At 39.0% G+C, this 12,935-nt stretch overlaps 1 protein-coding gene across 1 annotated transcript in view; it reads right to left on the bottom strand.

The window, feature by feature from the left end:
• Nucleotides 1-1,594: 1,594 nt before the first annotated feature.
• The window catches only part of RNF212 (ring finger protein 212), a gene marked incomplete at its 5' end in the record, with an annotated part of 30,113 nt that continues 18,772 nt past the window's right edge, over nucleotides 1,595-12,935 (bottom strand). Inside the window, 5 exons of the mRNA XM_084627492.1 lie at nucleotides 1,595-1,695; nucleotides 6,339-6,532; nucleotides 7,747-7,819; nucleotides 9,996-10,059; nucleotides 12,725-12,770. Coding sequence (XP_084483618.1) covers nucleotides 1,658-1,695; nucleotides 6,339-6,532; nucleotides 7,747-7,819; nucleotides 9,996-10,059; nucleotides 12,725-12,770 — 415 coding nt within the window. The 3' untranslated portion in view covers nucleotides 1,595-1,657. The remainder of the gene's footprint in view (nucleotides 1,696-6,338; nucleotides 6,533-7,746; nucleotides 7,820-9,995; nucleotides 10,060-12,724; nucleotides 12,771-12,935) is intronic.

Below are 12,935 nucleotides of genomic sequence, written 5' to 3'. Positions count from 1 at the left end.
GATCGAGGGACGTGATCGTTCCCCTCTATTCGACATTGGTGAGGCCTCATCTGGAGTACTGTGTCCAGTTTTGGGCCCCACACTTCAAGAAGGATGTGGATAAATTGGAGAGAGTCCAGCGAAGGGCAACAAAAATGATTAGGGGACTGGAACACATGAGTTATGAGGAGAGGCTGAGGGAGCTGGGATTGTTTAGCCTGCAGAAGAGAAGAATGAGGGGGGATTTGATAGCTGCTTTCAACTACCTGAAAGGGGGTTCCAAAGAGGATGGCTCTAGACTGTTCTCAATGGTAGCAGATGACAGAACGAGGAGTAATGGTCTCAAGTTGCAGTGGGGGAGGTTTAGATTGGATATTAGGAAAAACTTTTTCACTAAGAGGGTGGTGAAACACTGGAATGCGTTACCTAGGGAGGTGGTAGAATCTCCTTCCTTAGAGGTTTTTAAGGTCAGGCTTGACAAAGCCCTGGCTGGGATGATTTAACTGGGAATTGGTCCTGCTTCGAGCAGGGGGTTGGACTAGATGACCTTCAGGGGTCCCTTTCAACCCTGATATTCTATGATTCTATGATTCTATGATAAGCCTCAATGAAGCCTTTACTTGGTTTGAAAAAATGTTTTTTCAATGTATCATTTATGGCAATAGAAAATTGTGTATTAAATTGAAATGGGCTGACCCAGATGTACTTAAAACTGGATGCTGTCAAAATTGGAATTGAGATTTTTATTCAAACCAGGGTAGCAGTTTGGATCCAAATTCAGACCAAGCATCTGAACTAAAATGGTGGAAATTTCATAAGAACAGCTGTTCTTACAAGACCAAGAGCTGTTCTCAAAAGACCTCTATCACCCAGGCACCCTGCTGGTCTCCAGACCCCCATTCATTATTGCAGTGTTTTATCAGGGTAGCAGACAGACTTCCAGTCTCTTCATGGGACTACCTGCTGCTCTTCCCCCACTTTACTCTCTGCTGTCTGGCAAGTGAGGAGTGCCAACCAAATCCAGTGGTGGACTTTGTGGAGTGTTGAATCTCTTACTTTATTATATTCATGGGCACAGCAGTGCCTGCCAGAATTTAAAATCCCAGAAAATTTGTGCATTTCTCTAGTGGAAGCTAACAGTGGTCTTCTGAATAGGAATCTAGATCTGGAATCCTGGATTCAAATACCACCAACTATTAAGATGTTAGGATCTGGAGTTTTGATTTAGACCCATCTCTAATACAGAGCATGCACACAATAGTGTATATGTGCACAACCATTTAAACAAATATGCACTTTGAAGCTACTCATATACAGAGCTAGTTTGGCAATTCAGAGAATTTATAAGCTCTCACCAACAGAAGAGTACTTTAAAGAAGTGCTTATTGAATATGCAGTCATGTTAGTCTTGATGCCTGGTTACAAAAGCGTGAATATTTATGCAATACATTTTTGGTCAAAGATTTTAAGACCAGTAAAACATTTTCCATTTCCATTTAAAAGAACTGTGGATTTTAATTAGCAATATTATTTTAAGAGTGCTTTCACCAAGGTGACCAGTTTGTTGTTTTATTCCAACATTACATTTTATAGAAATTACATATACTCTCCGATTTATACAAGCCAGTGGAGGGTTTCTCCAGATGCTTATTGAACAATATAGATTGCAGACATTTGCTTATCTTTCTACTGAATGTCCTCCAAGATTAGTAGATCCTATAAGGAATATTTAAAAATACAAAGGTATAAATATTTTTACATAAAGCTAAAGAATCATTGCATTCATTTAAGTAAAATCTATTTTGTTAAGAAAAATAATAAAAAAATCAAAAATGAAAAATCATTATAAATATTAATATAAAAAACAAACATAAAGGAACACATGTTGCTGTGAATTTTGGCAAAGCTGTTTCTATGTATGCAAGTGCAAATATGGTAAGTGATTTTACAGGGAACATGAAAATAAGTGTCAGTGCACTTGTGAACAGGATTGAGCCCCATACTTAGAATTAGGATTCTAATTGTTTAAAAGATGCTAAGGTAAGACTCTCATCTCAGTTATACCAATGAACAGAAGCATTATTCAGAGAAACCGTATTACACTACATTTAAATTACTGGATTTACACCAGAAACTGAGATCAAATCCTTGTTCCTTTAATTGAAGCTCAAGATATCTTTCCATGATTACATGTCCAGTTTTCTACCCAATCCTCTATCACCCATTTTTCCCGAATCCATCACATGCATATGTCATTTCACAAGCCAGATCATAGCCCACGGAAGACATTTCTGGGGCAAATTGCATAATGCTTTTGGAAGATATGGGGGTTCAACAATTAAGGTCAATTTAATCTTTCATTCTTTCTGGCTTGTCATATTTCCAAAACTGCTTGGCCTACAAACTCCAAATTTTTCTGACTGTTGGTCTTGGGGACAGAATGGTGCTTCTAACTAGCTTTGGGAAGGAAGCTTGCAATTTTACATCTGAATTGCAATTTTTGAATATATCATAAATAGGGCTGTCAAGTGATTAAAAAAATTAATTGTGATTAATCACACAATTTAAAAAATGTATCATGATTAATCGCACAGTTAAACAATAATAGAATACCATTTATTTAAATATTTTTGGATGTTTTCTACATTTTCAAATATATTGATTTCAATTACAACACAGGATACAAAGTGTACAGTGTTCACTTTATATTTATTTTTATTACAAATATTTGCACTGTAAAAAACAAGAAATAGTATATTTCTATTCACCTAATACAAGTACTGTAGTTCAATCTCTTTCTCATGAAAGTTGAACTTACAAATGTAGAATTATGTAAAAAAATAACTGCATTCAAAAATAAAACAATGTAAAACTTTAGAACCTACTAGTTCACTCAGTCCTACTTCAGCCAATTGCTCAGACAAACAAGTTTGGTTACAATTTGCAAGAGATAATGCTGCCCATGTCTTGTTTACAATGTCACCTGAAAGTGAGAACAGGCATTCACATGGCACTGTTGTAGCTGGCATCGCAAAATATTTACGTGCCAGATGCACTAAAGATTCATATGTCCCTTCATGCTTCAACCACCATTCCAGAATATATGCATCCATGCTGATGACGGCTTCTGCTCGATAACGATCCAAAGCAGAGCGGTTCATTTTCATCAACCGAGTCAAAAGCCACCAACAGAAGGTTGATTTTCTTTTTTGGTAGTTCAGGTTCTGTAGTTTCCGCATTGGAGTGTTGCTCTTTTAAGACATCTGAAAGCATTCTCCACACCTCTCAGATTTTGGAAGGGACTTCAGATTCTTAAACCTTGGGTCGAGTGCTTTATCTATTCTTAGAAATCTCACATTGGTACTATCATAAATATAAGGAGAAGGGTAACCACCTTTCTGTCCACAGTGCTATAAAATCCCTCCTGGCCAGAGGCAAAACCTTTTCACCTGTAAAGGGTTAAGAAGGTAAAATAACCTCGCTGGCACCTGACCAAAATGACCAATGAGGAGACAAGATACTTTCAAAGCTGGAGTGGGGGGACTAAAGGGTCTGTCTGTCTGTGTGATGCTTTTGCCGGGAACAGATCAGGAATGCAGCTCAGAACTCCTGTAAAAAGTTAGTAAGTAATCTAGCTAGAAATGCGTTAGATTTACTTTTGTTCAATGGCTGGTAAAGTAGGCTGTGCTGAATGGAATGTATATTCCTGTTTTTGTGTCTTTTTGTAACTTAAGGTTTTGCCTAGAGGGATTCTCTAGGTTTTGCATCTGATTACTCTGTAAGGTATTTACCATCCTGATTTTACAGAGGTGATTCTTTTACCTTTTCTTTAATTAAAATTCTTCTTTTAAGAACCCGATTGATTTTTCATTGTTCTTAAGATCCAAGGGTTTGGGTCTGTGTTCACCCGTTCAAATTGGTGAGGATTTTTATCAAGCCTTCCCCAGGAAAGGGGGTGTAGGGCTTGGGGGGATATTTTGGTGGGAAGACATCTCCAAGTGGTCTCTTTCCCTGTTCTTTGTTTAACACACTTGGTGGTGGCAGCATAGGGTTCAAGGACAAGGCAAAGTTTGTACCTTGAGGAAGTTTTTAACCTAAGCTGGTAAGAATAAGCTTAGGGGGTCTTTCATGCAGGTCCCCACATCTGTACCCTAGAGTTCAGAGTGGGGAAGAAACCTTGACAGGTACCTTCTTTGTGTTTTGTCAAATCTGCTGTGAAAGTGTTCTTAAAACGAACATGTGCTGGGTCATCATCCGAGACTGCTATAACATGAAATATATGGCAGAATGCGGGTAAAACAGAGCAGGGGACATACAATTCTCCCCCAAGGAATTCAGTCACAAATTTAATTAACGCATTATTTTTTTAACGAGCATTATCAGCACGGAAGCATGTCCTCTGGAATGGTGGCCGAAGCATGAAGGGGCATACGAATGTTTAGCATACCTGCCACATAAATACTTTGCAATGCCGGCTACAAAAGTGCCATGTGAACGCCTTTTCTCACTTTCAGGTGACATTGTAAATAAGAAGCAGTCAGCAGTATCTCCGAATGAAGGCGCTGGGAACGCACCTTGACCTGAAGTGGAGCACCCACAGGGACATCTCTTGAAGAAGAACTTTCTCTTCCTCTTGAATCCCCCCCTTCTCTCCTTATTTTCTGTCTCCCCAAGTGTCATCACTTCTCTCTCTTCCATCTTTGGACTCCTTTCTTCCTTCTTTCTCTTACCTGCTAATTATTCTACCCCATCCTTTCTGAATTCCTTCCAGTCCTCCATGCTCAGTCCCAGGGGCTCTCATTCATCAGCTCCTCCATTAGTTCCCCCCAGCTCCTATCCAGATCACTACCAGTTCTTTTTTTTCCTTGACTCTCAGGATCTCCTGGTTTCTTTTCCACACAGTTCCTCTTCCTCCTCAGGACCTCCCAACTGCCACTCACTCTCCAGCAACATCCTATCCATCCTTCCAACTACTACCTACAGACCCTTCAGTTCATTACACACACTCCCTCAGTTTATCCCCACCACTACTGTTCATCCCTGCACTAAGAGATTCTCTCTACCTACTCCAGACATTCCTAAATTCATTACTGAAGGTTCACAGCTGAAACCCTCCTCTGTCTCTTCAGGGTTCCCATTCAGGCCTACATTTAATACCTTTGACCTCCCAGGGCCTCTAGTTCATCTCTTCAGAATACTCCTACCACATTTGTACCTCCAGTTCACCTGGTTCATTACTCTTCCCCAGGTCCTATAGAACTCCTTCCAGGATACCCCCTTATGTGCTCTGTTTTCTTTCCCTAGCCCTTACCATAACTGAAACTTTGGAGGAAGGAAGGTTTTGATGTTACCACTGGTGATGCTGGGGAAGAGGAGGGTGGGGGAAGGGAGGTACCAGAGCTGGCACTAGCTTCTCCCTGCTACTATCTGGGTGCCAACTGCAGAAGGACCATAAACAGCCTCATGTTGTCCAGCATCTGAAGCCCCAATAATCCGTAGACACCAAGTGAATGCTATTTATGAAAACTAAACTGCAGCCAATTACAACCACTCGCTCTTGCATGTTTATCATCTGCATCTGCAGTTTCTTCAAGAAGGTAAGGCCACCACTGCTGTTGATTTCAAGACTTTCAGACCATGCCTACACTGCAATTAAACACCTGCGGCTGACCTGGCTCATGGGGTTCAGGTTGCAGGGGTGAAAAATTGAGGTGTAGATGTTTGGGCTTGGGCTGCAGGCTGAGCTCTGGGACCCCACAAGTGGGAATAGTCCCAGACCCTGGACTCCAGCCCAAACCCAAATGTCTACTCTGCAATTTTATAACCCCACAGCCCAAACCCTGTGAGCCCAAGTCAGCTGACATAGGTCAGCCATGGGGGCTTAATGTAGCCTTATATTCAAATAACATTACATTTTAAAATATCTCTTAGGGTATTTGCCAAAAAGGTCAGTGGTAATAACTTCTTATTCAAGTTTTTTGCCTCGGAATAATTACAGATTTCAAGGGATTAACTAAGGGAAAAAGAAGTACATTAAAATTGCCATCACAATAGCTTTTATCAAATTATTATATAGATTGAATTTTTCAAAAGTGGAACTTTGCTTAAAAGCAAATATTAAAATTACTAGATTTAAGCTTCTCTATATCTTTATTCCAATGTCATCATACAAATTAAAACAAAAGGTACATTCTCAACTACTCTAAATATTGTATGGAAGGCTTCACATTGTGTTGATATTATACCCCAAAATTTCCAAAATTATAAATTGTGCATTGCATAATCAATAATTTATATTGTACCTTGAAAACTTTTCAAGGCAAATAATTTAATTTTGATAATTCATAGAATTTACTTGCCTACATGTTGCCTCTGTAGAAGACTGGAGATGGTGATTGGCTGTCTTGTTACAGATGTCTGTGAGAAAGGTGGTGTACATGCATACAACTGAGGAGTGAAACGAGGAGTATCCCATAAGCCTATTCTAGTACTTTGTGATCCAGATGATGAAGTGAACGAATGTCCATTATTTGGTATTCTTAGTGGTGTTGATCTGTTAATGCAATCAGTGAAAAGATCTGAAACATTTTTATACTTCAATAGATTTCAAAAATTGTTAAAGAAATTCTCAAAGTTTATATTTTAAAGGAAAAAATTATTATCAGTTATTTCACACATACATGTATTATTTATCAGAATGTTAGACTGTTGGGTGACATTTTTGCAAACAACTGAAAGACAAGACAAGGGAGAAAGTGATGAAACAGGAAAAAAGGACTTTTTATATTTGTATTATGTATTTTCATATCAATCTGAAAATGTATAATAATATGAAATTAATAGGTAGCAGGTTTAAAACAAACATAAGGTCACACAACACACCTCCAAAAGTCTAACTGGGTTCAAAAAAGAATTAGACAAGTTCATGGACGATAGGTCCACCAATGGCTATTAGCCAAGATAGTCATCCTCTGGGTGTCCTCCAAGACTCTGACTGCCAGAAGCTGGACTGGATGACAAGTAACAGATCACTTGATAATTGCCATTTCTGTTCATTCCCTCTGAAGTATCTGGCACCAGCCACAGTGGGAAGACAAGCTACTGGGCTAGATGGACCAGTGGTCTACCCCAGTATGGCCATTTTTCTGTTCTTATGATTGAAAATTGTGGATGCAATGCACTTGCATGGTCTGGAACCATACCACATTGTTCTGTGATTTCCACAGTTCGTGCAAGTTTAAAAACGAGGCTGGTCAATACTTGGATGAGAAACTTCTAAGTGAGATGTAGGTGCTGCAGGAAGTGTTTCAGGTGATTTAGTGGGTAGCACTATTCTCTCTGAGTAATTACAGAAGCCATATCCCAAGTATAATGAATGCAATATTGTGCTGATGGAAGTGCTGCCTTTCAGATGAGACATAAAACAAAGATTTTGGCCACTTTTTTCACATTAGAGACAGATTTTTGTGTGCAAATACCATGATTGCAGGTGCAAACAGCTATATATACTCTAACTGCCTGTGCAAATTTTGGAACCCATAGTTTCAAAATCAGGCCATCCAACAAGAATAAAAACATGTATAAATTGCAGTTAGCTTGCACAATATCTTTTCTTTTTTGGAAAGGCAAAATACACAATTCAGCCGTTACACTACATAGATTAAGTAAGATAAAGTAGATTAAGTAAGATAAAGTAAGGCAAGATTTAATTTCATTCTCTTTACAAAACCTGTAACATTTTGAAAAGCATAAGCTGTATCTAGTTACCTTAGAGATCCTGCTGTGCTATTTTGACTTGCAGTTGGTCCCGATGATTGACAACTTTTATAAGAAACACTACCTATAATGATTTAAAAACTATATTAAAAATTAAGTGCACCCTTTACTGAAGGTATCATTTTTGGAGACAAAGGTAAGAATCTTAGTTTATAAAGTTTGGGCCAAATTCACCACAGGTTTATGCCAGCATAAACAATGGTGGAGAGCCCTGAGGACAAAAAGTGAAGGATAGAGGTAGGCACGTTGTGGCAGCAGAAAGTGACAACTAGTATGTGGATGAGGGAGTAACATAGTATTAAAATTGTGTACAGCTGTGTGAATAGCTAATTTTTCAGTTCACTCACCATACAAAAAATTTTAAACAAAAATTTATTTCAGTTGACCCAACACAATTTTTTTGGGGAGTTTTTCAATAAATAAATAAAAGTGTAAGGGTTTTTTTTCCAACTGAAATAATCTGACAAATTCTACATCAATTTGTGAAATGTTGATCAAACCAAATCTACATTTTTTGGTAAAAAAAGGGTTTGGGTGAAAAAATTTGCCCACCTCTTTTGTTAGTTTCTTTTTCCTGCTCTTGTCAATTAAAATATTAAAATAGTATCCACGAGCTGCTTCAATTCTCCAATTATTGTTTCTCTCTTTCACCCATCCTTTCTTAAGAAGCTTTCCTTAGTTTACCAAGAAATTGCTCTCCGTATTAATATTTAGTTTTGCAAACATTATGCCTCTTGTACCAGCTTGCTTTGATTCACTGAACTTTGTCAACTACAAACCTTTGTTTTCTTTGGGCTGAATCCTGAAAAGTGCAAAGCATTTAATTTTATTTATGTCAGAGGCGGTGCTAGCCCATTAGGGGCTCTAAACAGGAATACTCCTCCCTAACACATAATAAAAAGCGAATAGGGGCCCCCTTGAGCTGCTCAGGGCCCTAAGCAATTGCTTAGTGTGCTCATGCCTAGCGCTGACTCTGGTTTACATTTATGCTCAATTTTATTATTTAATTCATTTCATGCATTTATTTATATTTAAACATCATGAGAAAATGGTTATCCAAAGCTCTAGACATACAGACATCTTGAAAGGAAATATGTAGCTTCGGAGGATCTGAACATTTAAATAAAATATGAAATAGATGATAAAATCATTATTGGTTACTGATAAGTAGTAAGAAAAGTATGTGTATTACAATTACAAAATCATGTGTATTGCACACAAACTAAGGACTCAATCCGGCAAGGTGCTGAACAATCTAGCCCTGATCCTGTGAAACACTTAAGCATGTGCAGAACTTTAAACTTTAAAATATGAGGAATGCCATTGCAGCCCTGGAGCACCTTTGCTCCAGCTTTTTTACATCATGTAAAATGGCTAGAGGAGCGTAAAGGGCCCCTAAAAATTCTTTATCCAGCTGGTAGAGAATTACCCTGGTGCAGGAACTGCAGAACCCAGCCATAAGGCTGCCTCCTGAGGACTCCCCCACAAGCTGTGATATAAGGAAGCATGTTGGGGATAAGGCTGGAGGTGAGAGGGGCATATTGGAGATGGGTCTACAGGATACAGCACTGCGGAAGATCTGGGAAACATTGTGGCACACAGTACACCCCAGGAAGGTTTCCATAACATAGACATGCCTCCAGGGTTGTCTAGTTTACCTCAGGGACCTCTCCAACCGCAGAACTACCCACTACTGGGAAGGTGCAAAGGTAACTTAAAGCCACCATAGCCATTTCCCATTCTCACCCCACCCTTGTGCTAGCAGAAATCAACTCTTATGAAGCTTCCAATTTGGACTCTTACTTTCATTAACAAACTTCATTTTTTCCTTTTCATACCAAATGTCTGTACTAAGACAATGTTAATCTGTAATAACTAATAAGAGAGTATACGAATCAAGTAAAAGGCTGTGCATGCACCACAAGTAAATCACTTCTGTTTCTGAGCATTACATTAGTCTAATTGTTCTGCAACTATTAACAATGGTTGTTTAGCAAACATTACTTAGTTTAAAGGAGGTCACCCACTGACCACTTCATTTCTGCTTCTTAACTAGCTCCTTCTTACTGGACTGATCTCTCCACAATACTTTTCTTACAGCTCAGAGGGCTCAAATCAGCAATCCATCCCTATTCAACAAATCACTCAAGCATGTATTTAACTTTACACATATGCTTAAAACTAAGCATTATAGATATATAATACATTATGTCTAGACAGGTACTTAAAAAAAATCTTACCCATACGTCCATCATGAGGTGGGCTTATCAATGACAGTCTTGTTGGACCAGTCACTATCTCAGGCTAAGTGCATGGAAAGGTATTAATAATAGTATAATACATGAGCTATTTATTAATGCACTTTAACAATACATTATAGATATTTTATAAAACATTAAGGTAAAACATTTTAAATAATTTTGATAAATACTGCTCAAATGTGAGACTACTCTTCATGCATAGTACTTAATGCATAATGGTACGGGTGTATGCAGCATTCATGTAGTTTGAACGTAGTACAGCACATATATATGCTGCCTTCATTTTCAAAATGATGCTCACACATAGTGTTTTCTATTTCCCCTCCATGCCTCATTTCTCTACTCAGTAGCCCTCTCAGAACCTTTTTCTAGCAACCAGCACTTACAGTAATTCAACAAAATAGCTCTTTTCAACTGGGCTTCAGAGATATTTTCATTTAACATATATAGCTATAAAGCAAAAACTCTCAGACAAAATACTGGAGACAGGGTTGATAGTATATATTAATAAGTTAAAGATAAAAAAAATTACAAGACTGTTCAGACCTTATGTGAGATAAAAACAAGGAAAGATTGGAGGCTAGTGCCACTACAGCAAAAAGTTAAGATTGTCTGGGTGCCTTAACTGTGCATTTGCATCCCTTAAAATGTTGAGATTTCTTTTAAGTTTAACCTTAACTCTGAAGTTCCTGCATACGGATGATAGAGGATGATTACAACATTCTTGTAATGTTAACATTTTGGGATTCATTTCAGAACAGATTTCAAGCATTTTGCTATATGACTTGGTAATGGCACGTGGCTACATCTCTATTTATTGTATTCAAAGGATGGACTATTAGAAACTAACTGCTAGAATTTAACAACTAGTGCTTCAAAAAACATCCTTGTTCTGAAAAGCATGCAAGCACTTAAACATGCTGCGATAAATGAAGTGGTGGGAGGGAGGCAACTCCCTTTTATGGACACCAAGCCACCCAGTTAGCTATAAAATTCCTCTTGGTAGCTGTTCTCTACTTGCTTTACCTGTAAAGGGTTAAAAAGTCTGACTGCATGCATAGGTAAAAGGAAGTGAGTGGGCACCTGGCCAAAAGAGCCAATGGGAAGGCTAGAACTTTTCAAAATTGAAATAAGACACCCCTTTGTCTGTATGTGGTTCTTCTCCCAGAGAGCAGGGACACGGCTGGAACAATGCTGTAAGAGCTTGCCCAAGGTATGAAAAATCATCAAATCATACCAAGAAACTACTCATTTGAAACACCAGATATGTAAGTAGATCAGGAAATGTCTAGGAAGACGTGATTAGGTTTATCTCTTTTCATAGAATCATAGAAGATTAGGGTTGGAAGAGACCTCATCTAGTCCAACCCCCTGCTCAAAGCAGGACCAACACCAACTTTGTCAAGCCAGGCCTTAAAAACCTCTAAGGATGGAGATTCCACCACCTCCCTAGATAACCCATTTCAGTGCTTCACCATCCTCCTAGTAAAATAGTGTTTCCTAATATCCAACCTTGATCTCCCACACTGCAACTTGAGACCATTGCTCCTTGTTCTGTCATCTGCACCACTGAGAACAGCTGAGCTCCATTCTCTTTGGAACCCCTCTGCAGATAGTTGAAGGCTGCTATCAAATCCCCCTCACTCTTCTCTTCTGCAGACTAAACAAGCTCAGTTCCCTCAGCCTCTCATGTGCCCCAGCCTCCTGATCATTTTTGTTACCCTCTGCTGGACTCTCTCCAATTTGACCACATCCCTTCCATAGTGGGGGGCCCAAAACTGGATGCAATACTCCAGATGTGGCCTCACCAGTGCCGAATAGAGGGGAAAATCACTTCACTTGATCAGCTGGCAATGCTCCTACTAATGCAGCCCAATATGCTGTTAGCCTTCTTGGGAACAAGGGCCGACTGCTACTTATATCCAGCTTCTCATCCACTGTAATCCCCAGGTCCTTTTTATGCTGAACTGCTCCTTAGCCAGTCAGTCCCCAGCCTATAGCGGTGCATGGGATTCTTCCATCCTAAGCGCAGGACTCTGCACTTGTCCTTGTTGAACCTCATGAGATTTCTTTTGGCCCAATCCTCCAATTTCTCTAGGTCACTCTGGACCCTGTCCTACCCTCCAGCGTATCTACCTCCCCCCACAGCTTAGTGTCATCTGCTAACTTGCTGAGGGGACAATCCATCCCATCATCCAGATCAGTAATAAAGATGTTGAACAAAACCAGCCCCTGGACCAGCCCCTGGGGTACTCCGCTTGATACCAGCTGCCAACTAGACATCGAGCCGTTGATCACTACCCCTTGAGCCCAACAATCTAACCAGTTTTCTATTCACCTTATAGTCCATTCATCCAATCCATACTTTTTTAACTTGCTGACAAGAATATTGTGGGAGACCATATCAAAAGCTTTGCTAAAGTCAAGATATATCACGTCCACCACTTTCCCCCTATCCACAGAGCCAGTTATCTCATCATAGAAGGCAATCAGGTTGGTCAGGCATGACCTGCCCTTGGTGAATCCATGTTGACTGTTCCTGATTTTATTTCTTTATGGCTTGTGGAATCAGCCTTGACACATGCTTAAAAATAAGCATGTGCTCAAGCATTTTCCTGAATCAGGGCCCGGGAGTCTAAGAGTTTCTTTATACAATGATTATCAGCATATAGGAGAACCCAAGTTTGTATACCTAGAAATGAACTCACTTTCCTCACTGGGGAAGGTACAGGGTCAACCTCCATGGATTCTACCCTAGTAATACAAAATAAATTTGCATGTTGTAATAATAAATAACAAATGTATTCTAATTAAAATAATATTATTGAAAATTATATGTTATATCCTCACATCCATGAATGACAAATAATATATTATTGCAGTATTTATTGTACTATTTTAGTTAATATAAATACATTT

The sequence above is a fragment of the Lepidochelys olivacea genome (genome assembly GCF_965140295.1).
Source record: "Lepidochelys olivacea isolate rLepOli2 genome assembly, chromosome: 4".
Classification (NCBI taxonomy): Eukaryota; Metazoa; Chordata; order Testudines; family Cheloniidae; genus Lepidochelys; species Lepidochelys olivacea.
The sequence above is the reverse complement of the archived record's forward strand: the minus strand, read 5'-3'. Positions and strand labels throughout refer to the sequence as shown.